Genomic DNA, 19,594 nt, shown 5'->3' on the forward strand with positions numbered 1-19,594 from the left:
CTTTAAAAAAAAAACATACAAAAAGTAGATGGCCAATGTCAACATCAGCAGTGATAAGTCATGTTAATACAAGTTGAGCATCCCTAATCCAAAATCCAAAATGCTCCAAAACCTAAAACTTGTTGAGCACAGAAGACATGAGATAGTGACACCCTGGCTTTCCTATAGTTCAATGGACACAAACTTTGTTTCATGCACAAAATTATTTAAAATATTGTATGAAATTACCTTCAGTCTACATGTATAAGGCATATATAAAGCATAAATTAATTTCCATGTTTAGACTTGGGTCTCATCCCCAAGATATTTCATTGTGTTTAGAAAAATATTTCCAAATCAAAAAGATATCCAAAATCCCAAAGCATTTTGGGTAAGGGATACTCAATCTATATAATATGATGAAAATGGCACTTTACCTCTGTGGTCTTACTCCCCCAAATCCATAACATCAGTCTACTAATGAGAAAAACATATGGCAAGTCCCAGATAAGAGACATTCTACAAACTACCAGACCAGTACTTCTCAAAACTGTTGAGGTCTTCAAAGCAAGGAAAGTGTGAGAAACTATGATACCCAAAAGGAGTCTAAGGAGACATGACAACTAAAGAGAATGTGATATTCTGAAACAGATAATGGACATTAAGTAAAAACTAAGATCTGCATAAAACATTGACTTTTGTTATGATGTGGTATCAATATTGGGCCATTATTATAACAAATATACTCTACTAATAAAATATGCTACTAAAGCTAGAAGAAATTGAGTACTGGGTATAGAGAAACTTTCTTGTACTATCTTAGTGATTTTTCTGTAAAATGGTTCTAAGAATAGTAAAACTGTTCTAAAAAGTAAAATTTATTAAATTAATACACAGAATAAAGAGTTCTGCAGGCCTGTTAAAAAAACAATCTCTGCAGACCTATGATGAGAAAGTGCTCATATGACTATGAAATTGTTATCCTTCATAGGCATTTTTCTTGGCTACAATTCTAAAATGCCTTTTTCAAGGCAGAGACAAGAAATAGTCAAACTCAAATTGCAAAAATGCATTTAATGAGAGCAACAGCAAAAGAAAAAAATTGAACGCAGCCAGAGATGCCATTTAAATAATGATAACTGAGAAAGGAATGCAATTCATTTTTTAAAACATTACTCATAAGCTATCCAGCTTCAAAAGTTGAAAATATGTGAATATCAGATTTTTAGTGTGGTATAAAAGCTCTGAAACTGAATGCCAGGAATTTAAGAACATTAAGAGCATAAAAAATACATATATTAAGCTGTATAAAAATCAAAGGCAGCCAAATTAAAAGAAACACACCTTTAATAATATTTTAGAGGACAGAGGTGAAACTTAACTTGTACAAACTATTTTCAGAACACATCTAGCAGAAGGGGAATGAAGGTAATCTGAAATTTTTAACTCAGCCTATTCTATTCTATTCTATTCTATTCTAGCCTGCTGTGAGTTGTCAGAGGAAGTTACTCTGGGAATACATGTCAGTTCTTGTTATTCCCTTAGGTTGGGATTAGGAAATCATATATTGAAACTATGGTCTAAAGGTCAGACATAGAGGGCTCACTTACTTTACTTTGCTTCTTCCTGTCCCGGTCCTCTGTTAGGAAAATGACATACAAACTTGAAACCAAATACTTAATGCTTAAAGAAGAAAAGAAAGCTCAGGTTGTGTCTATTTCGTAATATAAGGTTAAAATGTGTAGCTAACATATATTGGTATAATGGCATGAAGGAGAATTCTGTTAAAGGTTTAAATTCCATCTTCTTCATAAAGGTTGCAATAGCCTCAATATAGTAGATGTTAATATTGGTATCATCTTACAGAAAGGTTAAGTAACTTACTCAAGGTCTCTTAATGAATGGGGAATCTGGAGTTAGAATGGAGTATTTGTATTATGAATGCTAGTTAAAAACTATTCTATGAGTAATTATCTGATGTAATTTATTGGTTATTTATAGAAATAACCTAGTTAAAAGATTTAATCATGTTCTAAGAACTTATTTAATTAACTAATTATTTTGGTATAGAATAGTACAACTTCATTGTTGCTTAGAAAATCTACAATATTTAATTTATCTTGGAAAACTTACAGACTTCTTTTTTCCTTTCAAATATTTTTTGAGCTGTTGATTTCACAGGCGATAGAGTCAAGTGAATTAAACCAAAATTTTAGTATGTTAAGATCTCTGAATTTTTATTACTGATTTCCTTGCCTCAATTGACCAGAGAAGCCCATGGGGAGATATTCACATTACAGCTATTCATATTAATCCTCAAAAAGAGGTAAGACTGTTGATCCATCAGTTCTAAAACAGCAGTTGCAACACATCATGACTTAAAGTTGAGCACATCAATACATTTCCTAATTTATTAATTACAGTTCCTAATAGGTGTTTCAAAACTTCTGCTTGACTACTGCCAGTTAAAAGATCCTTGCTGACACCTAGAGAAATCTATTTTACTGTTGAATAATCACAATTGTCAGCATGTATTGAGAATTCATTGTGTATCAGGTACTGAACTGGACACATTATTTGACATTAAGTGTGAATTCAGTATCTATGAAGCTTAAAGCACTGATGAAAGAGTGCTAGGGATTCAAAAGCTAGCTAAACAAAACCGTGCTTTTATCATGCTTATATTTTATTATGTAATCTTCAGAATAATTTAGGAGATAGGTACTATATTTAGTGAATTTTTGTCTCTCTTTTAAAGTGAGGAAAGAGGGTTAGAGTTTTCCCCAAAACCACAATGCCCATCATAACATATAGGTTTAGACAACCCAAGTATTATTGTAAGCTCTGTGAAATACAATCAATATATTTTTATAACCTAATGAAACCTCCACCCTATCATCTATAGGGAAGATGGTAGGCCTTTCTCATCTGGCTAGGAAGGTATGGCATATACATCTTTTGTTTCCATACCATACAAATTGTGCATGAAGACTTGAAAATTCCAGTATGTGATTTTAAAAAGAAAAACTTCCAATGACCCAGAAGAGGATATTTTGGATATATAAGATGGATTCTACATTTGTATTTATGTGTATTGTATTATTTTATTTTTACTATTTACCATTTTGAAGGAAAAACTAGAAAGTCAAACTGACTTCTATAAAGTAAAATACTCCTGTTTTTCATATACTGCTCCTTAAAGTCCCATGGGAAATACAATAAACCCAGCAAAGAAACACCATCTATATAGACATGTCCAGACAACTGGTGAGAGGCTTTACCTGGAGGTTTTACAATAGATGACACATAGAGAAAGTAGAGGTTGTAACAAGTATCTATTACAAATCTCAGAAAACTCAAGTGATAATAGTAGCACAGGAGATGTAGGTCTTCCAATGGTGTCACTGCAAAATTTGCATTCTGATTTCTGCTTTAACCTCATTAGCATAATAGCTTCAAAAGCAAGACTATAAAATGACTAACAGCCAAACATATTTAATCGGAAAAAGTGATTTCCAATGCAAATACTATGGATCTGTTTCTACCATCATAATACGTAGCCTCTGAGATGATCCTGCCTCCTGGTGTTCATTCCCTTGTGCAATTCCCTCCCATTGAATTGCTGGAACTACTGACTTACTTCTAATGAATAGAATATGAAAAAAGTAACAGGATATCACTTCACAATTAGTTATAAAAAGACTATGACTTCCTCCGTTCTCTCTCTTGATCTCTCTCTCTCCATCTGCCCCCGACCTCAGGGAAGCCAGATTTCACCTGAGCTGGCCCCACACAGAGGCCCATGTGGCAAGAAACTGATAGATGCAACAAATAGCCACCAAGAATCTGAGCCATGGCAACGGCAAAGTAAAGAGTTTGGAAGCAGATTTTCCCCAAATTGAGCCTTGAAGTAATGAGATTTTGGATGGATGAAAACCATTTGCATTTCACAAGTCTTTCTCTACAGAAAGTCAGCCTCAGCCAAGACTTTCCTCTCTTTAAAGAAAATTCAAGGCACAAAGCCTTGGGGATACAAATGTAAACATTCCTAATCTAATAACCCAAAACATAGCTAATAAGCTTTTGTTTATCTTTCAGAAATTATAAGCTTAATTGATTACATAACAATCAATGTAAAATTTTCCAATAGTATGTAGTGACCAAAATCAGTATACTGATTTAATAATTTTCAATATTCTACTTTGGCAAAACATACTAGCAAACTACACATAGTATACCTCTTAACTGACACAATTTTTGCAATTCCAGCTCCTTTTGCACTTATCTAGATTTGCAATCCCCACAGGCATGGACTAGAGTAAAATTTAATAACTATATAATGTGCTATATTTGATGAGCAAGGAGGAAAAAACAATATTTATATTTCTCTATTAAAAATGAATGCTAAATCTAGAAGCCCATAAGGTCATATCCAGTAGTCATCATGTAGTGTTTTCACAAATCCCTGAAGCTGTGTCTATGTTTTGAAAAAAACTGCCTATGGCAATTCCTAGGGAATATACCTGTGCAGGGAAAATTTAATACTAGAAAAAAAAGTATAAAAATTTCTAAAACTGAATTTTCAGAACATGATTTTTTTCAACTTTCAATGTTGTCTTAAAAATGTATAGAAATATCTTATCTCTAAGAGCTAAGATGACAGATAACAAGTAAGGATCTATATTCTCCCAAATATGTGAACATACCTGACATAGACATAACTGGAACTACAACTCTGGGTAAAAACTTCAGGAAAAAAAAATTATTCTGTGCAATTTTCAAGCATTCCACAGAATTTAGATAAAACCCTGGAATCATCCATCAATGAGAGAAGTTATTTATTTTTTCTGTCTAGAATGATTAAAGCAGTGGCTCTTAATTATTTTACTATTCATCAAAATTAGTTTATCCACAAACAGAGAAAGTATATGCTAGGTTTGCAAGAATCAAGAGTTTTCTAGTCAAAGAACTTTCACACTGCAGCATACCTTCTTCTGAATCCATTTATTACCAAAGTCCATCCAAATTTTACCCAGCCATTCACTCACTGTCCTGGGTCAGAGGAAGAAGTGTTGCCTCTCTTTTCAAAATCCAGCCCTATGTATTTAATTATGATCCTATCTCCTTGATCAACTTATCAGTTAGTGTTTCTCTACTCTTCCAAAACCTATCTCTTTCCATGAAAAGTATAAAGTGTTATACAATTTTCAATGTTTTAGATGTAAATAACATTAAACATGACAAAAACAAATTCTAGGACTATAAAAAATACTGTTTTAATTTCAAACCATTAACCTACCCTCTAAGACTCATATGTTACCTTGTGGAAACATAGTGCCTTCACCCCAACCCCACCTTGAATATCACTGTGATAAGACCTTTCTTGACTATCACTCACCTCATGTAGCTTTAAGATTCTTACTCTCTACCAAGTTATTCCCTCAATCTACCAGTCTCTTAAGGCTCCCTCACTCCTCTACCAAATATTTCCTAGATACTGCTTTTTCCACAAACTAACCCCTGAACTCTCTTTGACCTTCCACTCAATAGCCAGCCAAAGATATCCATGCCCAAATCTCTGGAAGCAGTGAATACATGAGGCTACATGGTAAAGATAAGTTAAGGTGATAGATAAAACAAAGGCTTCCATTCACCTGGTCTGAAATTAGGGCGAATGGCCTGAGTTATCCAGGTGTGCCTAATGTAAATACAAGGGCCATTAACAGTAGCAGAGGGAATCAGAAGAGAGAAGAAGAGAGATGGCAGTGTGAGGAAGACTCAGTCCAATGCTACTGGCCTGAAAATGGAGAAAGAAGGGTGTGATCCAAGGAATGTAGATTTCTACAATGCAAAGCATGTAGAAAAGGCATGCCAATATCTTAATTTTAGCCCAGGAACACTCATTTCAAACTTCGGGCATCCCACGTTTTTGTTTGTTTGTTTTTTCTGAGTAAAACAAATCTTTAATAGTGACTGGAAGAACTAACATCTATTAGTCTCTTCTGTCACCATCAAGCTCCAGGAAGGACCATATTAACTTATACTAACAGGTTCTTATAGAAGCCATTTGGATTTGCCACAGCTGGGAGGAAGGTATGGGAAAAGAGGAGGCAGGACTCTATACCCTATGATGGAGTATAGAGGCTGCTGGCTGGGAAAAAAACAAGAACAAGAGAAATGAGGTCATCCTCCTTATGATGACAAGCAGAAGACCTCTGAAAAATCCCCCATCATTAGAACTTTCTTCTTCACAAATGACATCACCTCCTCAGCTTTGCTCTTGTCCTCAGTAGGTATCTGATTGGTCTTACGGATCTTCAGCTGTTCTTTGGCTTTCTTCATGTCCTCCTCCACTTGTTGCCAGTCATCTTTGATGTACCCAGTATGTCTTGCAAGCTTAAGGAGAAAAAAATTGACCCCCTAGAACTGCTGCAGCCAATTTTCCAACCTTTTGGAATATAAAACCCATGTACCATCCAGTGACACTTCCAATTAACAGCTGGGTTGCCACAGGATACTTTTTGGCCAAACGTCCAGGTTCCTGTCCAAACAGCTTATTCTCCCATGACTGATTTTGAGTAAATTCTGCAAGATCCAGTGACTCAAATTTTCCCTCAAAGTGTTCTTGACTGGACATGGCCATTTCAGTGAGTTCATCTCCCAGATACACATGCAGAGGATCCCCACTGTAGGATGCAGAGCAGTGTGCAGTTTCCACACCAGGTGGCTTTTGACACATGAGGGCCCAGAACTTAATATTAAAATTTTGTATTTTTAACTCATTAACCTTGTGGTAATTTGTTATAGTAGAAAATAGAAAATGAATACACTCTTCTTCTGCAACCTTCATCACTGTACCCTATTACACAGCAGAGTACTCTTGAGCTAGACATTTTTTTGAAGATCTTTGCTTGTAGTGACTAGTTGAGTGGCTTTGGATAAGTCATCAAACCTCTTTGAGCCATGGTTTTCTCATATATAAAATGCCCCTAGTACATAGCATAAATTCAAAAAAAAATTTACAAGTTATTTCACACTGCAAAACATAGACTTCAATAAAACAGTCTACCCAAGATAAAAAATATATATAAACAACAAAATCAAGCCCCAGAGAATAGAATTAGTATACAGAATTGTTATAATATATTACCAAAAATTTCCAGTTTATAACAAAAAAGCATGAGATATTTAAAAAAAAATAGTGTGACTCACATACATGGGGAAAAAAGCAGGCAACAAAAATTGCCTGTGAGATGGACCAGATGTCAGCTATAATAAAGCCTTAAAAGTATCTATTATAAATATATTTAAAGAACTAAGGAAACTATGCTTAAAGAAGTAAAAAATGATATAATGACAATGTCGAATCAAATGGAGACTATCAATTAAAAGGCAGTAGTTATTAAAAAACAAGAACCAAAATTAATTTTGGAGTTGAAAAGATAAAATGAGCAGTTCAATAGAAGGGCTAAACTGTAGGTTTGAACCGGCAGAAGAAATACTAAGTGAATCAATAATGATTATAAAACCCAAAGAACAGAGAGAAAACAGAACAACAATAACAACAAAAATGAATGGAGTCTCAGAGAAATGTGAGATATCTTTAAGTGAGTGTACCAACATGCATATAAACAGAGTACCAGAAAAAGTGGAAAAAGATAAAGTAGAAGTAAAAATATTTAAATAAATAATGTTTGAAAACTATCCGAATTTGCTGAAAAACTTTTATCTACATATGCAAGAATGAACTCCAAGTAAGATAAACAGAAAAAGACTAAGGCTCAGCATAGTAAAAATGGATACATTTGTAATAAAGAGAAAAATCTTGAAAACCCACTGATTACATAAAAAGAAAACCCCAATAAGATACAGAAGTAATCCCTTATGAGAAACAATACAGGCCAAAAGACAGTTAAATGACATATTCAACATGCTGGAGAGGGGAAAAAAGCTATTAGCCAAGAATCTCATATCCAGCAAGACTATTTTTCAAAATAAAAGGTGAAATAAAGATATTTTCAGATAAACATTAGAGAAAGGCAAATCAAAACCACAGGCGGTATCACTTTATGCCCACTAAAATAGCTATATTACAAAGGACTATAACAAGCCTTGGTTACTATGTGGAAACATCATACATTGCTAGTAGGAATGTGAAATGGTGTCCTCCTGCCTTCAACAACTAAAACACTAAATAAAATACATAAACCAACTGTTATCAGATACTGTATAAATGTCAACATAGGATTATCATTCTGCAGAAAATTAAAATCAAAGAGATGAACCAAACTGTCCATATTGCTGTCTGGTGGGAGTCTCTAGGCTGCAGAGCAGGGAGGGGTAAATTCAGCAAAGAATAAGAAAACAGGGATCAGAGTTTGGGAAGGTTGAAGCAGGTAGACTTACAGGGTCAGAGTACTGAAAAGGAAAAAAGTGCATTGAAAAATAAGTCTATGGAGGGATTCCCTGCAGTTTTCAGCTAAGTTCTGATGTGCACATATCTGAGAAGAAAATATCTAAGGCTGGAGAAAGACTTACTGGAAAACACAGAACAAACAAATCCTGGAACTTATACAATATTGAGAATAGCTCATACCCCATAAACTGCAGTAGAAAGCCTGCCTGGTAAGACACAGCAAGACATAGCAAGACATTAAAACAACTACTCTAAATACGTTCTCATATATCCCAGAAGAATGACCATGTTAAGAAAAGAAACAGAAAGTAAACAAAATACCCAAGTATAACTTCTAGAGATGAAAAAAATAGTATCTGAAATTTTAAAAGTACATGATAAGATTAACAGATTAGATGTTGCAAAAGAAAAGATCAGTGTACTCAGTCATAGCAATAGAAACTGTTGAAAATGAAAAAGAGAAAAAAGTGGAAAATAAATAAATAGGTAAATTCTCTGTATAAAATTATCAAACACATATAAATGGAATCTCAGCTAGAAAGAATATAACAGCAAAGACAGAAATAATATTTGAAGAAATAATGGTCATTTTTCTAAATTTGATCACACTTATCTAAAACTTTCAATAAGCCCCAAGTCCCACAAATATTAAAAAAACTGCATCAAGTCTTTTCATAATAAAATGACTCAATACTAGTGATAAGGAAACATGCTTAAGAGCATTCAGCAATAATACATATTAGAGAAACAAAGGTAAGAAGAAATATAGCAGATTTCTCACCAGAAATTATGCAAGTCAAATTATAATCAAGTAATAGCTCTAGAGAATTGAGAGTAAAAGTCAACTATCAATGTAGAATTCTGTATCAGGAATTTTTTTTAAACTGAGACAAAATTAAAACATTTGCAGGCAAAAAATGTAGAAGAAAATTTGCCTCAGTACATCAGCCCCATAAGTGATATTAAAGGATATTCTTTAAGCAGAAAGAAAATAATCCAGAAGAAAATATGGATCAATACAGAGGAATAAAGAAGGTGATAAATAGTTATTATATTGGTAAATATAGAAGCTAATTGTTCTCATTTTATATTTCTTGCAAGATAATTCACCATTTAAGTAAAAATAATAATGTATTTTGAGTTTAATAATAGATACAGAATTAAAATATATGATAACAATAGAATCAAAGGTCAGGAGGGAGAAATAGAAATATACCACTGTAAACTTCTTATATCATATGTGATGTATAATATTCTTGGGAGGCAGACAATACCAACATAAAGAAGTATATTTGAAACCCTATATTGCCTATTCATAAAATAATTGTTATAGCTGCTAAGTCAAAACTAGAAATAAAACGAATGCTAAAAATTTAATTAATCTAAAATAAGAATACACACACACATATATTACATTGTTTTCCAGAAAATAACAAGTTAACTTAATGAAGAAATAATATTTCCTTCAGTGAAAGGTTCTCAAATGACTGGATATTCTTATATAAAAAGAACATTCACCCTATGTCACAACATACACAAAAATTAAGTCCAAATGAGTCATATATCTAGTAGGAGGGAAAAAATTATAAAACTTTTAGAAAAATGTTTGTGACCTTGGAGGAGGTAAAATATTCTTGATAGACCACAAAGAGCATAAACCACAAAAGAAAAAATTGATAATTGCACTGTTAAAATTCAAAATATTTCATCTTCCAATGACATTCAACAGAATTAAAATTTCAGATACATATTGAGAGGGAATGTTTATTATACACATATATGGCAAATCACTGTGTCCAGAAGTTATAAATAACTTTTACAACTCCATAATGAGAAGATAAATAACCTGAAATCCAAGTGGACATGGATGTGTAAGATATTTCACCAAAAAAGATATTAAAATGTCAGATAAGTACATTAAAGTATTCAACATCATTAGTCATTAGGAAAATGCAAATTAAAACCACAAAGAGATGCCACGATACACCCACTGGAATAGCTAAAAGTAAAAAGACTGACAATACTATTTTGGTGAAATGTGGAGGAATTAGAACTCTCATACATTGCTGGTGGAACTGCAAAATTGTACAGCCACTTTGGAAAATAGTCAATTTCGTATACAGTAACATAGAAGGTTAAACATATACTTATGACCCATAATCTCACCTGTAGATAGGTCCTAAAGAGAATTGAAAATACATGTCCACACAAAGACTTGTACAAGAATGTTCACAGCAGTATTATTCAAAATAATTACAAATTAGAAATAATCCAAATGTCTATCAATAGGTTAATGGATAAGCAAGTTGAGATATATCTATGTCATGGAATACTGCTCAACAATAAAGAGGAAATTAGTAATATGCCAAACAGCATGAGGGAATCTCAAAAGTATTTTGCCAATCAGACACCAGAGACTACATTCTGTATGATTCCTTCTATATAAAATTCTAGAAAAAGCCAGCATAATTCCAGTGGTTGCCTGTTTCCAGGGGTTGCAAGGAGAGACTGCAAAAGGGGACTAAGGGGTACTAAGAAGCATTGCACAAGTGTCCCATATCATAATTTCCTTGTTGCTTATGGCAAAGCATGATAGTTTTGGTGCTTATGTCACCATATAGAGTTATCAAAATTCATCAAATAAACAGATAAGATTGGTGAATTTCAATAAAGCTGATTTGAAGAGCACATATAAATTCCGAAGTCCCTTCCCCAGTATATTAAACTAGAAAGAAGGTGGATCCCAAAAGCTAAACTGTTTAAAACCTCCCCAGGTTTATGATATAGACAGGTAAGTGGCTATGCAGGGGGTCTAACTTCAGGAACAACTCAGTTATCAGTTCCCATTCTGGTAATTAGCAAGACATAGTAGTTCATTGGTAGGCCCCAGGCAACTCGGAGATAGCTAAGACTGACCTTGAATTATGTTTCAATGCTCCTACTCTGCATTTTGATTAGTCAGAAAACTGGAACATGACTATGTGTTCAGAGGGCAGGTCAACAGGCCAATTTGGGCAGCAGGAGAGGACATAAACATAGGAAATAAACAGAATTGCAAATAAAATTTTACTACTCCTACTACTATTTACTAATCTCAAGTGTTTCTGTAGTTTAAGACAAAAATCTTAAAGGCAAGTAAATTTCAAGAAATGAAAAAACAGAGCTGAAATGGTAGAATAATAGGCAATAGAGTTAAACATTCATTTTGTCTTCTCTTTCAAATATGCCCTATAAGCAGTTCATTCATAGTGAATGCCATATGAGTGCAAAGCCCTGATCTAGGCATCATCAGATAGTAGTTCTGAAAGCTAACTCATCAGTGGTCAAAAAAAAGAAGATCCAAAGTCCTGACCAAGAAATTGTATTGATGGTCTAAGGTTGAGATCAAGGAATCTATTTTTAAGTGCATTTGCTGATTCTGATTTGCACCCAGGTAAGAACTGTCACAGGTGCTACAAGAACATATTAAGATAAATTTCACATTATCTCTGATCAGCATCAGAGACAAAATGAGCTGAATCATAATGACATCCTTTTTCATCCATTCAAATAGAGTAGTGCCATACAGATGCAGACAGCATCAGAAACCCTTTTCTTCTGTGTTTTAATACCCTGAAGGCAGGTAAAGACCGTGAAAGTGGAATCTTTCACGTTTCAGATGTCCAGTGTCTGAAACATGACACTATAGGTGTTAGAATAAAGGAAGGGTTCATAATCACCAACTTTAATGTAAATCAGCCACCTCAGTTATTATGGAAATCCTGAGCAATTCTGTGTCAGAGATCTATACTCACAATACCTGTTGATATCTCACAAATAATCTTTATTCTTCAGCATATTCCAAACAAAATTCCTTCTCCTACCTTAGCATACATTTCTCAGTCTTTTTCTAGCAGTGCAATTTTCCACAAAGCTCTCATTAATCTGCCTGTAGAGCAGGAGTGTTTTAAGAAAGGTATAGCTGTCTGCAGGTTTGTAATCATTTCCTGCCCTTGGGAGCTCAGAAAAGGCCAAGTCATATAGCTGTAAGTCATGACTACTAAGCATCAGAAAATGCTTATCGGCCTTGCTGGCCTTCTGATTATAATCCATCTTTGGAGATGTCACACTTCCATGAAAGTCCACATTCTCTTTAAAATAAAACCTTTGCAATTTTTCCTAAAGGTTGCAAACTTTAGATTTTTTCCCATTTATTTCATAGTGGAAAGATGAAACCTAAAATAAATATTTATTTTCAAAAGGTTTATGAAACATAACACCATGGTATATAATCTTATATTTCAAGGTCATTATATTATAGAGGTCATTTTTCCAAATATGTGTTCTGAAAGAAAAAGACCCCAAAAGGTACACAGTAAAAACCAAGTATTCCATTTGCTTTAAAATGAAACTACAGTTTTCTTTCCAAATAAAGCAATTGCTCCATTTCAACCACTTTTTAAATGTGTGTTTAACGTGTTTGTTGTGTTTCAACTAAAAAAGCATGGGATTAACATTTTCTTGGATCAAGTTTTTGCTAAAGGGCAGGGGGTGGTATTTCTCTGCAGTGACAAGTGATAGAAGGTTGGCCTAATGAGTAAGAAGATCACAGAGTTGGGAGAAACAATAGATAAAACACACTATATAAAACAATAGATAAAACACACTAGCAAGGAACAAACATTTGAAATGTAAGAACTATTAAAGAAAAGATATAGTCATAATCCAGTAAAAAGGGATGGCAAATATATAAATAAATATGGTACATCTAGTAGGTCTAGTCAGAGACTCCTAACAAGGCAGCATGTAAACTTATAGCAAAGGCTTCCCAGATGAGGAAACCAGGGTGGAGGCTCTGGATAATGCCAACACTAGGAAAAGGACTAAGGGTAGGAGGCTCTCACTCACCCGGAAAGAATAGTGTGTCTTTAGGGGAGGTAAGGTACCCACAAGGGACCTACTACTGAGACCCAGTGATGATTCAGCTGGCAAGCAGGCATTTTGTGATTAGACAAATACAATAACCCAAGTGGGTTTTTGTTCCAGTTTTACAGATGAATTGTGGAGATACAGGCCGATTGAAGATCATCAACCCTTACCAAACCAGGTAAAATTTACTGATTCTAGACTATCAAAGGGAAATCAGGGCTCACACAATATGGCTCCCTGCTCTCTCTACCACCTCCCAAGTTTTTGACATAGTTATTTAAAAGTTACGATGCCAACACACTATGCTAGGCATGAAGGAAAATAAACAACTGTATAAAACCTTGTTTCTACAGTTGAGGAGTTTATAATTCAATACCTACATATGTATATTATAATATAGTGCAGTAGTAAGTTTGAATATTGACTCTACCACTTATTAAACTTAGGAATTTGGGGTAATTGTTGAACTTTTCTGATTTTTAAGTCAACCTTTCAGGGTTGTTGTTGGAACTGAAGACAACATATATTAATAGCCTAGTACCTATAACCCTCAATAAATGGTAGCTATTGTTTTGTGCTCATACACATAAATTATTCTGTTTTACTTTCTTCAGAAAAAGAAAACAATTTAATAATCAGAACAGATCCATCAGTTAACTATTAATATTTTAATAATTATACCTTAGGATTTTAGAGAAATATCACCCATTCCAAGTTGGCGTCTATATAAATATGTTCTATAGATAAAGCTTGGTGTGCAAAGAGAATGATATTGTAGAATCTCATGTTAAGATAAAGAAATGAGCTGGAAAAAAGGTTAAATGAATTATCCTTTAATGAATTATCATAGAAAATATTTAAAACTAGGAGGGAAACAAAAGAATGCAAAGAAATAAAGACTAACTCGAAGCATAAAATAATTTTCTCATGGGAGATACTTCAGCTGATTTTCCTAAAGAAGGTGACTCTAAACAATGAAATAAATCTCTAAAAGAGAGAGCAAATTAAAAGAAAACTATGATTAATGCCAATATCTCTTAAACAAAACAATCTACCTGAATTGAACCTTAGAAAGACTGGAGGAAAAAAAAAAACAATCACAGTAAAACTAGAACTCTTACCTCACATTTTGTTTTGTTTTTCCATCACCCCACACACTTACTAATTAGTAGCACAGATTCTCAAGTTGTAATGCCTAAGTTCAAATCCCAGCTCTGGCACTGCAACACATTTTGACAAGTTACTGTACTCCTTCATATATCAAGAGTAGAATAATATTAGTACCTATCTTATCGCATTGTTGTGACAATTAAATGAGTTATGCACAAAGTTCTTAGAACATTGCCTGTATATAGTAAGTCCTAAACAGATATTATCAGATGCAGGTACATCATCAGCATCACAATCATTATTACAATTATTATTATAAATATAGTGAGCATAATTCTGAGAAGCATCTTAAATAAAGCTATTTCATAGAGCCTAGAATAAATGGTTCTTTTGCACCATGATTAACTTGATTGTCATTAATTTGCTTGGTGAGAATACTGTGCTTGGTGAGAATTTGTTCAGAGTCAAAGGTTTGATTCTCCCCTAGGTCTGCTGACTATATTACATATCCACAGATTTATCCTAATATTGACCAGCTTATTCTATAAATTCTGGTTTTAACAAAGTGACTAGTGAGAAAATTGAGCAGTCTAAATTCATGAATAATATTAGACAAATCTATAAATACATCCCTATTGATCTTAGTCATATTGTCTTAATATATTATAAATTCTAGTACTAGAAAAAGGTTTAAAGATAACCTGGAGCCAAACATTTTATTTTTATTAAAAAAAATAGGCTCCAAGGCAAAAAGCTACTAAGCAAAGAAGATCACATAATTACTTCATGGCATAGCTAGAACTCTTAGCCCATGTTTGTTTTGTTTTGTTTTTTCATTACCCCACATTTATTAATATATAATATTTTTATTCTCTATGAGAAATTTTTTTAAAAGTCTATTTTTCTATCAGCATAGTTTATTATTCCATTCTAAGCAACTCATTCTAAGTGATCAAAATGGAGCTTTGAAGGCCTTTGTAATGACTTTGTTATGAAAGAAACAGGGGTCATTTTAAGGCATTAGGCATGTAAGGTAATGAGTGACATTACTTGACTTAATTTTTTAGAAGATCATTTTGCCTTCTGTGTTAAGACTAGATGGCCAAGAGGTCCAATTATGATGTTATCACAACAAGCCAAGTGAAAGACGGTGGTGGCTTGGACCAGGATGGTAGCAGAGGAAGTGGTGACAAGCTGTCCACATCTGAATACGTTTTGATGGTAGTGCCAAGAAGAGTTCCAGACATATTGCATGTGAAGTGTGAGAGAAAACAAGAGACATGGAGATCAGGGTGTAAGTCTTCATTTAAAAAGTTCTAATTTTTTTAGCCAAATCTCTCCTGCTGCTATCTATACTATGATTTATGATCTTCACCTGTATGAAAAGAAGTTCATGACCACCTACACAATGTCCTCTTGTGACTCTGGCAGTAGCCAGAATCATACCATGTGTTATGAAAGAAACCAAACAACGGCTTCCGATTTCAAAAAAGTTCAACATTTGGTAGATAAAATCCCTTAGAAAGGGAAGGAGACATATTTGACAGCATTACTAATGTAGCTAGAAATTTCTGCTTGAGGTTAAACTGGTGCCATTCTGGACATGTCTACTGAAATGAGGGAACAAAGCCCACCACATGTGCATCAACATGAGCGACAAAACAGCATTTAGGATAGAATCCATCCCCCATAAAGAGAGGGATTCAGCCACCTGAAGGCTAATTCTAAGGATGGGATAGTCTCACTACTTGGCTCTGTCCCCAGTTCAGCTCCTTATGAACTCGTATCTGGATGTCAGGGAAGGGAGAGAAAATTATGAACAAAAATATTTAAAAGGCTGCTTTCATCAAAATTCTCTAAAAAAGGGAGCCAACACCATTTTGACAGACACTTGTGGAAAGTAGCCCAGAAAAGCAGAAACATTTTTCCTCACTTGGCAAAGAGCATGGTATAGCTTTGGCATCTCAAAGATTCCATGCATCAGTGAGCGTAACTATTAGCACAGGAAGCAGTGCCCTCAGAAGCTCAAGTGTTCATTGCAACACTAACTCCCTAGGATATGTCAGTGGAACCCAGCAGAGGTGGGGCAGATAAGAGGAATAAAAGAGGTAAAGATCACATGTAGCTGACCTCTTCATAGACAAGCACGTAAAGAAACACATGCAAGACTCTCAGAAATACTTGTATGAGCTCAACTGCATTATTAGGAGGTTAAAAAAAAGAGCTAGAAAGACTTAGGTTGCCATTATCATTCTGCCCAGTTCATAATGGTGACAGAATATATTTTTCACACTACAATTACACATTGCAGAATTTTGTGTAATTATGTTTCATAATTAGGTAGTCTATATACCCTGAAGCTCACAGGTTTGCCACATCTGTTCAATATCTTTAAAACCCAGGTAGATAGCCTTTTTGAGGATATAAAAAGAATAAATTTTGCAAAACAGACTATTGTTATTTTGTAAATGATAAACATGAGAATTTTTTAAAAACAAGCAACCTTCATAAAACCAGTCATGTTACAGAAGCAATGTAAAGGGCTGAATATCTATCCACCATCTGTCCCAGTGCATATATTAAGAATATTACTCCACATAACACTTCAACAATATTGCTTGCCTTCTTTCCACTCCTAAAAGAAATAACATTTCTTATTTAAATACTTTTTAGAAGACCTGCTTTTTTAATGAACATTTTATTGGCTTCCAAAAACTGCACCACGTTGAAGAAGCCAAGATGACTCTGTGTGCCAGTGTGCCAATTTTGCCCACATTAAACAATTATCTTAATCATGAATTACAATTTGACCTTGGCTCCACACCTCCTCATGCTTGGAGAGTATCTCTTTGTTTCTTTCTTTATTTATTTATATTTCTATCCTACTTACTTTTCAAAAGTCCCTGAAGTATCTTATACCTCTAATTCCAGGTGATGGAAAAGTTCATCTTACTACTCTTGCAATCATTATTATAAACACAAGGACAGAAGGGAAAGGTCCAGTGAGCATGTCCATATCAGTATACCCCGATTCAAGAGCAGAATATCAGTGGCTGAGGCTCTTTGATAGGTGTAATATGATTGTAAGGTAGCCGGAAGAAGTGATGAGAAGAGACAAAGAGACTTGGAAGATGACTGTGATAGGGTTGACAATCAGTAAAGATCAGGTACACTCAGTAGGTTCCTGGGGAACAAGTTCTTTATGCAATATTAGAAGCTGGCAATTAAACAAGGTACCTGTTAGGTCAAAAGCCCTATGAAAAATCCAGTGATGCTGACCATCTATTGCCAAACAAGTACACATGATTTAGAAAGAGAACAGAAATTTTGAGACCCACCACCAGCAATTCTAGACATCTCATCAAAATTAGCCATCTCATAAATGTGAAAAGAGGTTATATTATCAAATTTCACAGTTCCATTGCATTTCTTCACTTGTCTTTAGCCAACCCTGTAAATTTCCAATCTTAATACATATTTTCCATTTTCACTGCTGTTCTCCATCCACTGATATCTCAATAAGATGCTCAGGTTTAGGAGGTAGGAAAACATAAGCATTGGCTTGGATGTGGAGAAAGAAGTGAAACAAATAATTCTCCAGATCAAGACATATTCTGCCAAACAGTTTTCCATCTTTTTTTCTGAAAAAGTCTCAAAATTCTTGTTATCTACTGTTCTGCTCTTGTTTTTCTTTCTTTCTTTTAAATAGTCAAAGTCTTACTCTGTTGCCCAGGCTAGAACGCAGTGGCACCAATCACAACTCACTGTAACCTCAATCTCCTGGGGGCTTAAACCATCCTCCTTCCTCGGCCTTGCTCTGCTCTGCTCTTGTCTAGCAGGAAGATGCCAATATCCACATTATCAGTGAGATCCAGAACTAATGTTGAGCTCAGCACTGCACATCTCTCCCACTTGGAGTTAGGAAGTCCAGTTTTGTAAAAGCAAGCTTATGTATTTCAAAGTGTGAGAGAGAGAATGTGTGTGTGTGTGTGTGTGAGAGAGAGAGAGAGAGAGAGAGAGTGAGAGAGAGACTTACCTTCCAATGAGTGAGAACTCGCCCACAACGCCAAGGCGCCGCATGGCACTCAGGAGTCCTCGCACGGTCATGCCTTCGCAGAAGCAGACCACCACTCTGGCCTTGGGAAGCCTCTCTCGGAGTTTGCGTAAGAGTCGGTCAAAGCTCTTCTCCCCAGCATTGCTGTAGATTTTGTCTGAATGGGCGATGCAGAGGCCTTCCTGGGCAGCCAGCTCTTTGAAAGCGTCCATTCCGCTCTCCCCATAATTCCCTGTCCAGAAACAATCAGCAGATATTCAAGACAACTGTGGCAACAACACCACTTACCAAATGGAATAACAACTTGTTAGTCACTGAAATCAAGAGAACGGACTTGCCACAAATTTGTAAATATGACTGAGACTGAAGGAAGATCTGTATGGATGAAAGAGTAATCGAATGTAGCCAGACAATCAACTCTGTGGAAATGAGAGACTATCTGAGCTAGGGAACCCATAATGAGACAAGTTTTGTGAAATGAAGGATTGCTGCCCTATTTTACAACCATTATTAATAGTTCTTGTCTCAGATTTTAACTACATGGGAGAAATCAGTGCATTGGACTGGGGAGGTAACAGGGACACAAAGAGAAGGCCTGTTCATATGAGGACTTGCTTCCGCTGACCGCCAGGTTAAGCAGCAGCCACTCTTAGTAACATAAAGCCCTGCAACATTTCCATGAAGAATGAGTAAGCAAAGTAAACGAAACACCTGGCCAGGTCAGAGATCAGCAGACCAGAAACAGCTACAGGGCTTCATCAAAATCTACCACCCTCTGACCAAGTGATGGTGTTATCAGAGATTTGTTCCTTGTATTTTTATTTTTTTGTATACAATTCTTATAATAAAATACACTTAAAAACTGAAAATTCATAGAAATCAATGAGATAAATATTACACTTTACAAATTCCCTGTCTCTGTATTCCACTGATGGCTTTAACCCCCATTCTATAAGCCTCTGTGTCCCTATTCCTCTCCCCAAGTTTGGGGACTTTTAGATGCACGTGGATGATACATCTGACACCACGTCCTCACGGTTTCTAAAACTCTCCCCTTCCATTGAAGTTTCCCGTAACCCACACACATCCAGGGTCACACTTTTGACCTTGCTATCACAGATGTTTCT

The 19,594-nt window shown here is 34.9% G+C and overlaps 1 protein-coding gene and 1 pseudogene across 6 annotated transcripts in view; both read right to left on the reverse strand.

Moving 5' to 3' along the window:
- The window catches only part of GRM1 (glutamate metabotropic receptor 1), a 419,903-nt gene that overhangs the window by 270,728 nt on the left and 129,581 nt on the right, over positions 1–19,594 (reverse strand). For all 6 annotated transcript variants that reach the window (XM_021669747.2, XM_012452783.3, XM_064360591.1 and 3 more), the window contains one exon: positions 18,450–18,699. In XM_021669747.2, the coding sequence (XP_021525422.1) occupies positions 18,450–18,699 (250 nt within the window). The remainder of the gene's footprint in view (positions 1–18,449; positions 18,700–19,594) is intronic.
- LOC105717646 (FUN14 domain-containing protein 2-like) lies at positions 6,172–6,718 on the reverse strand (annotated as a pseudogene).

This window comes from Aotus nancymaae, unplaced genomic scaffold (assembly GCF_030222135.1).
Source record: "Aotus nancymaae isolate 86718 unplaced genomic scaffold, 86718_ANA_hifiasm-v0.15.2.pri h1tg000040l, whole genome shotgun sequence".
NCBI classification, from domain to species: domain Eukaryota; kingdom Metazoa; phylum Chordata; class Mammalia; order Primates; family Aotidae; genus Aotus; species Aotus nancymaae.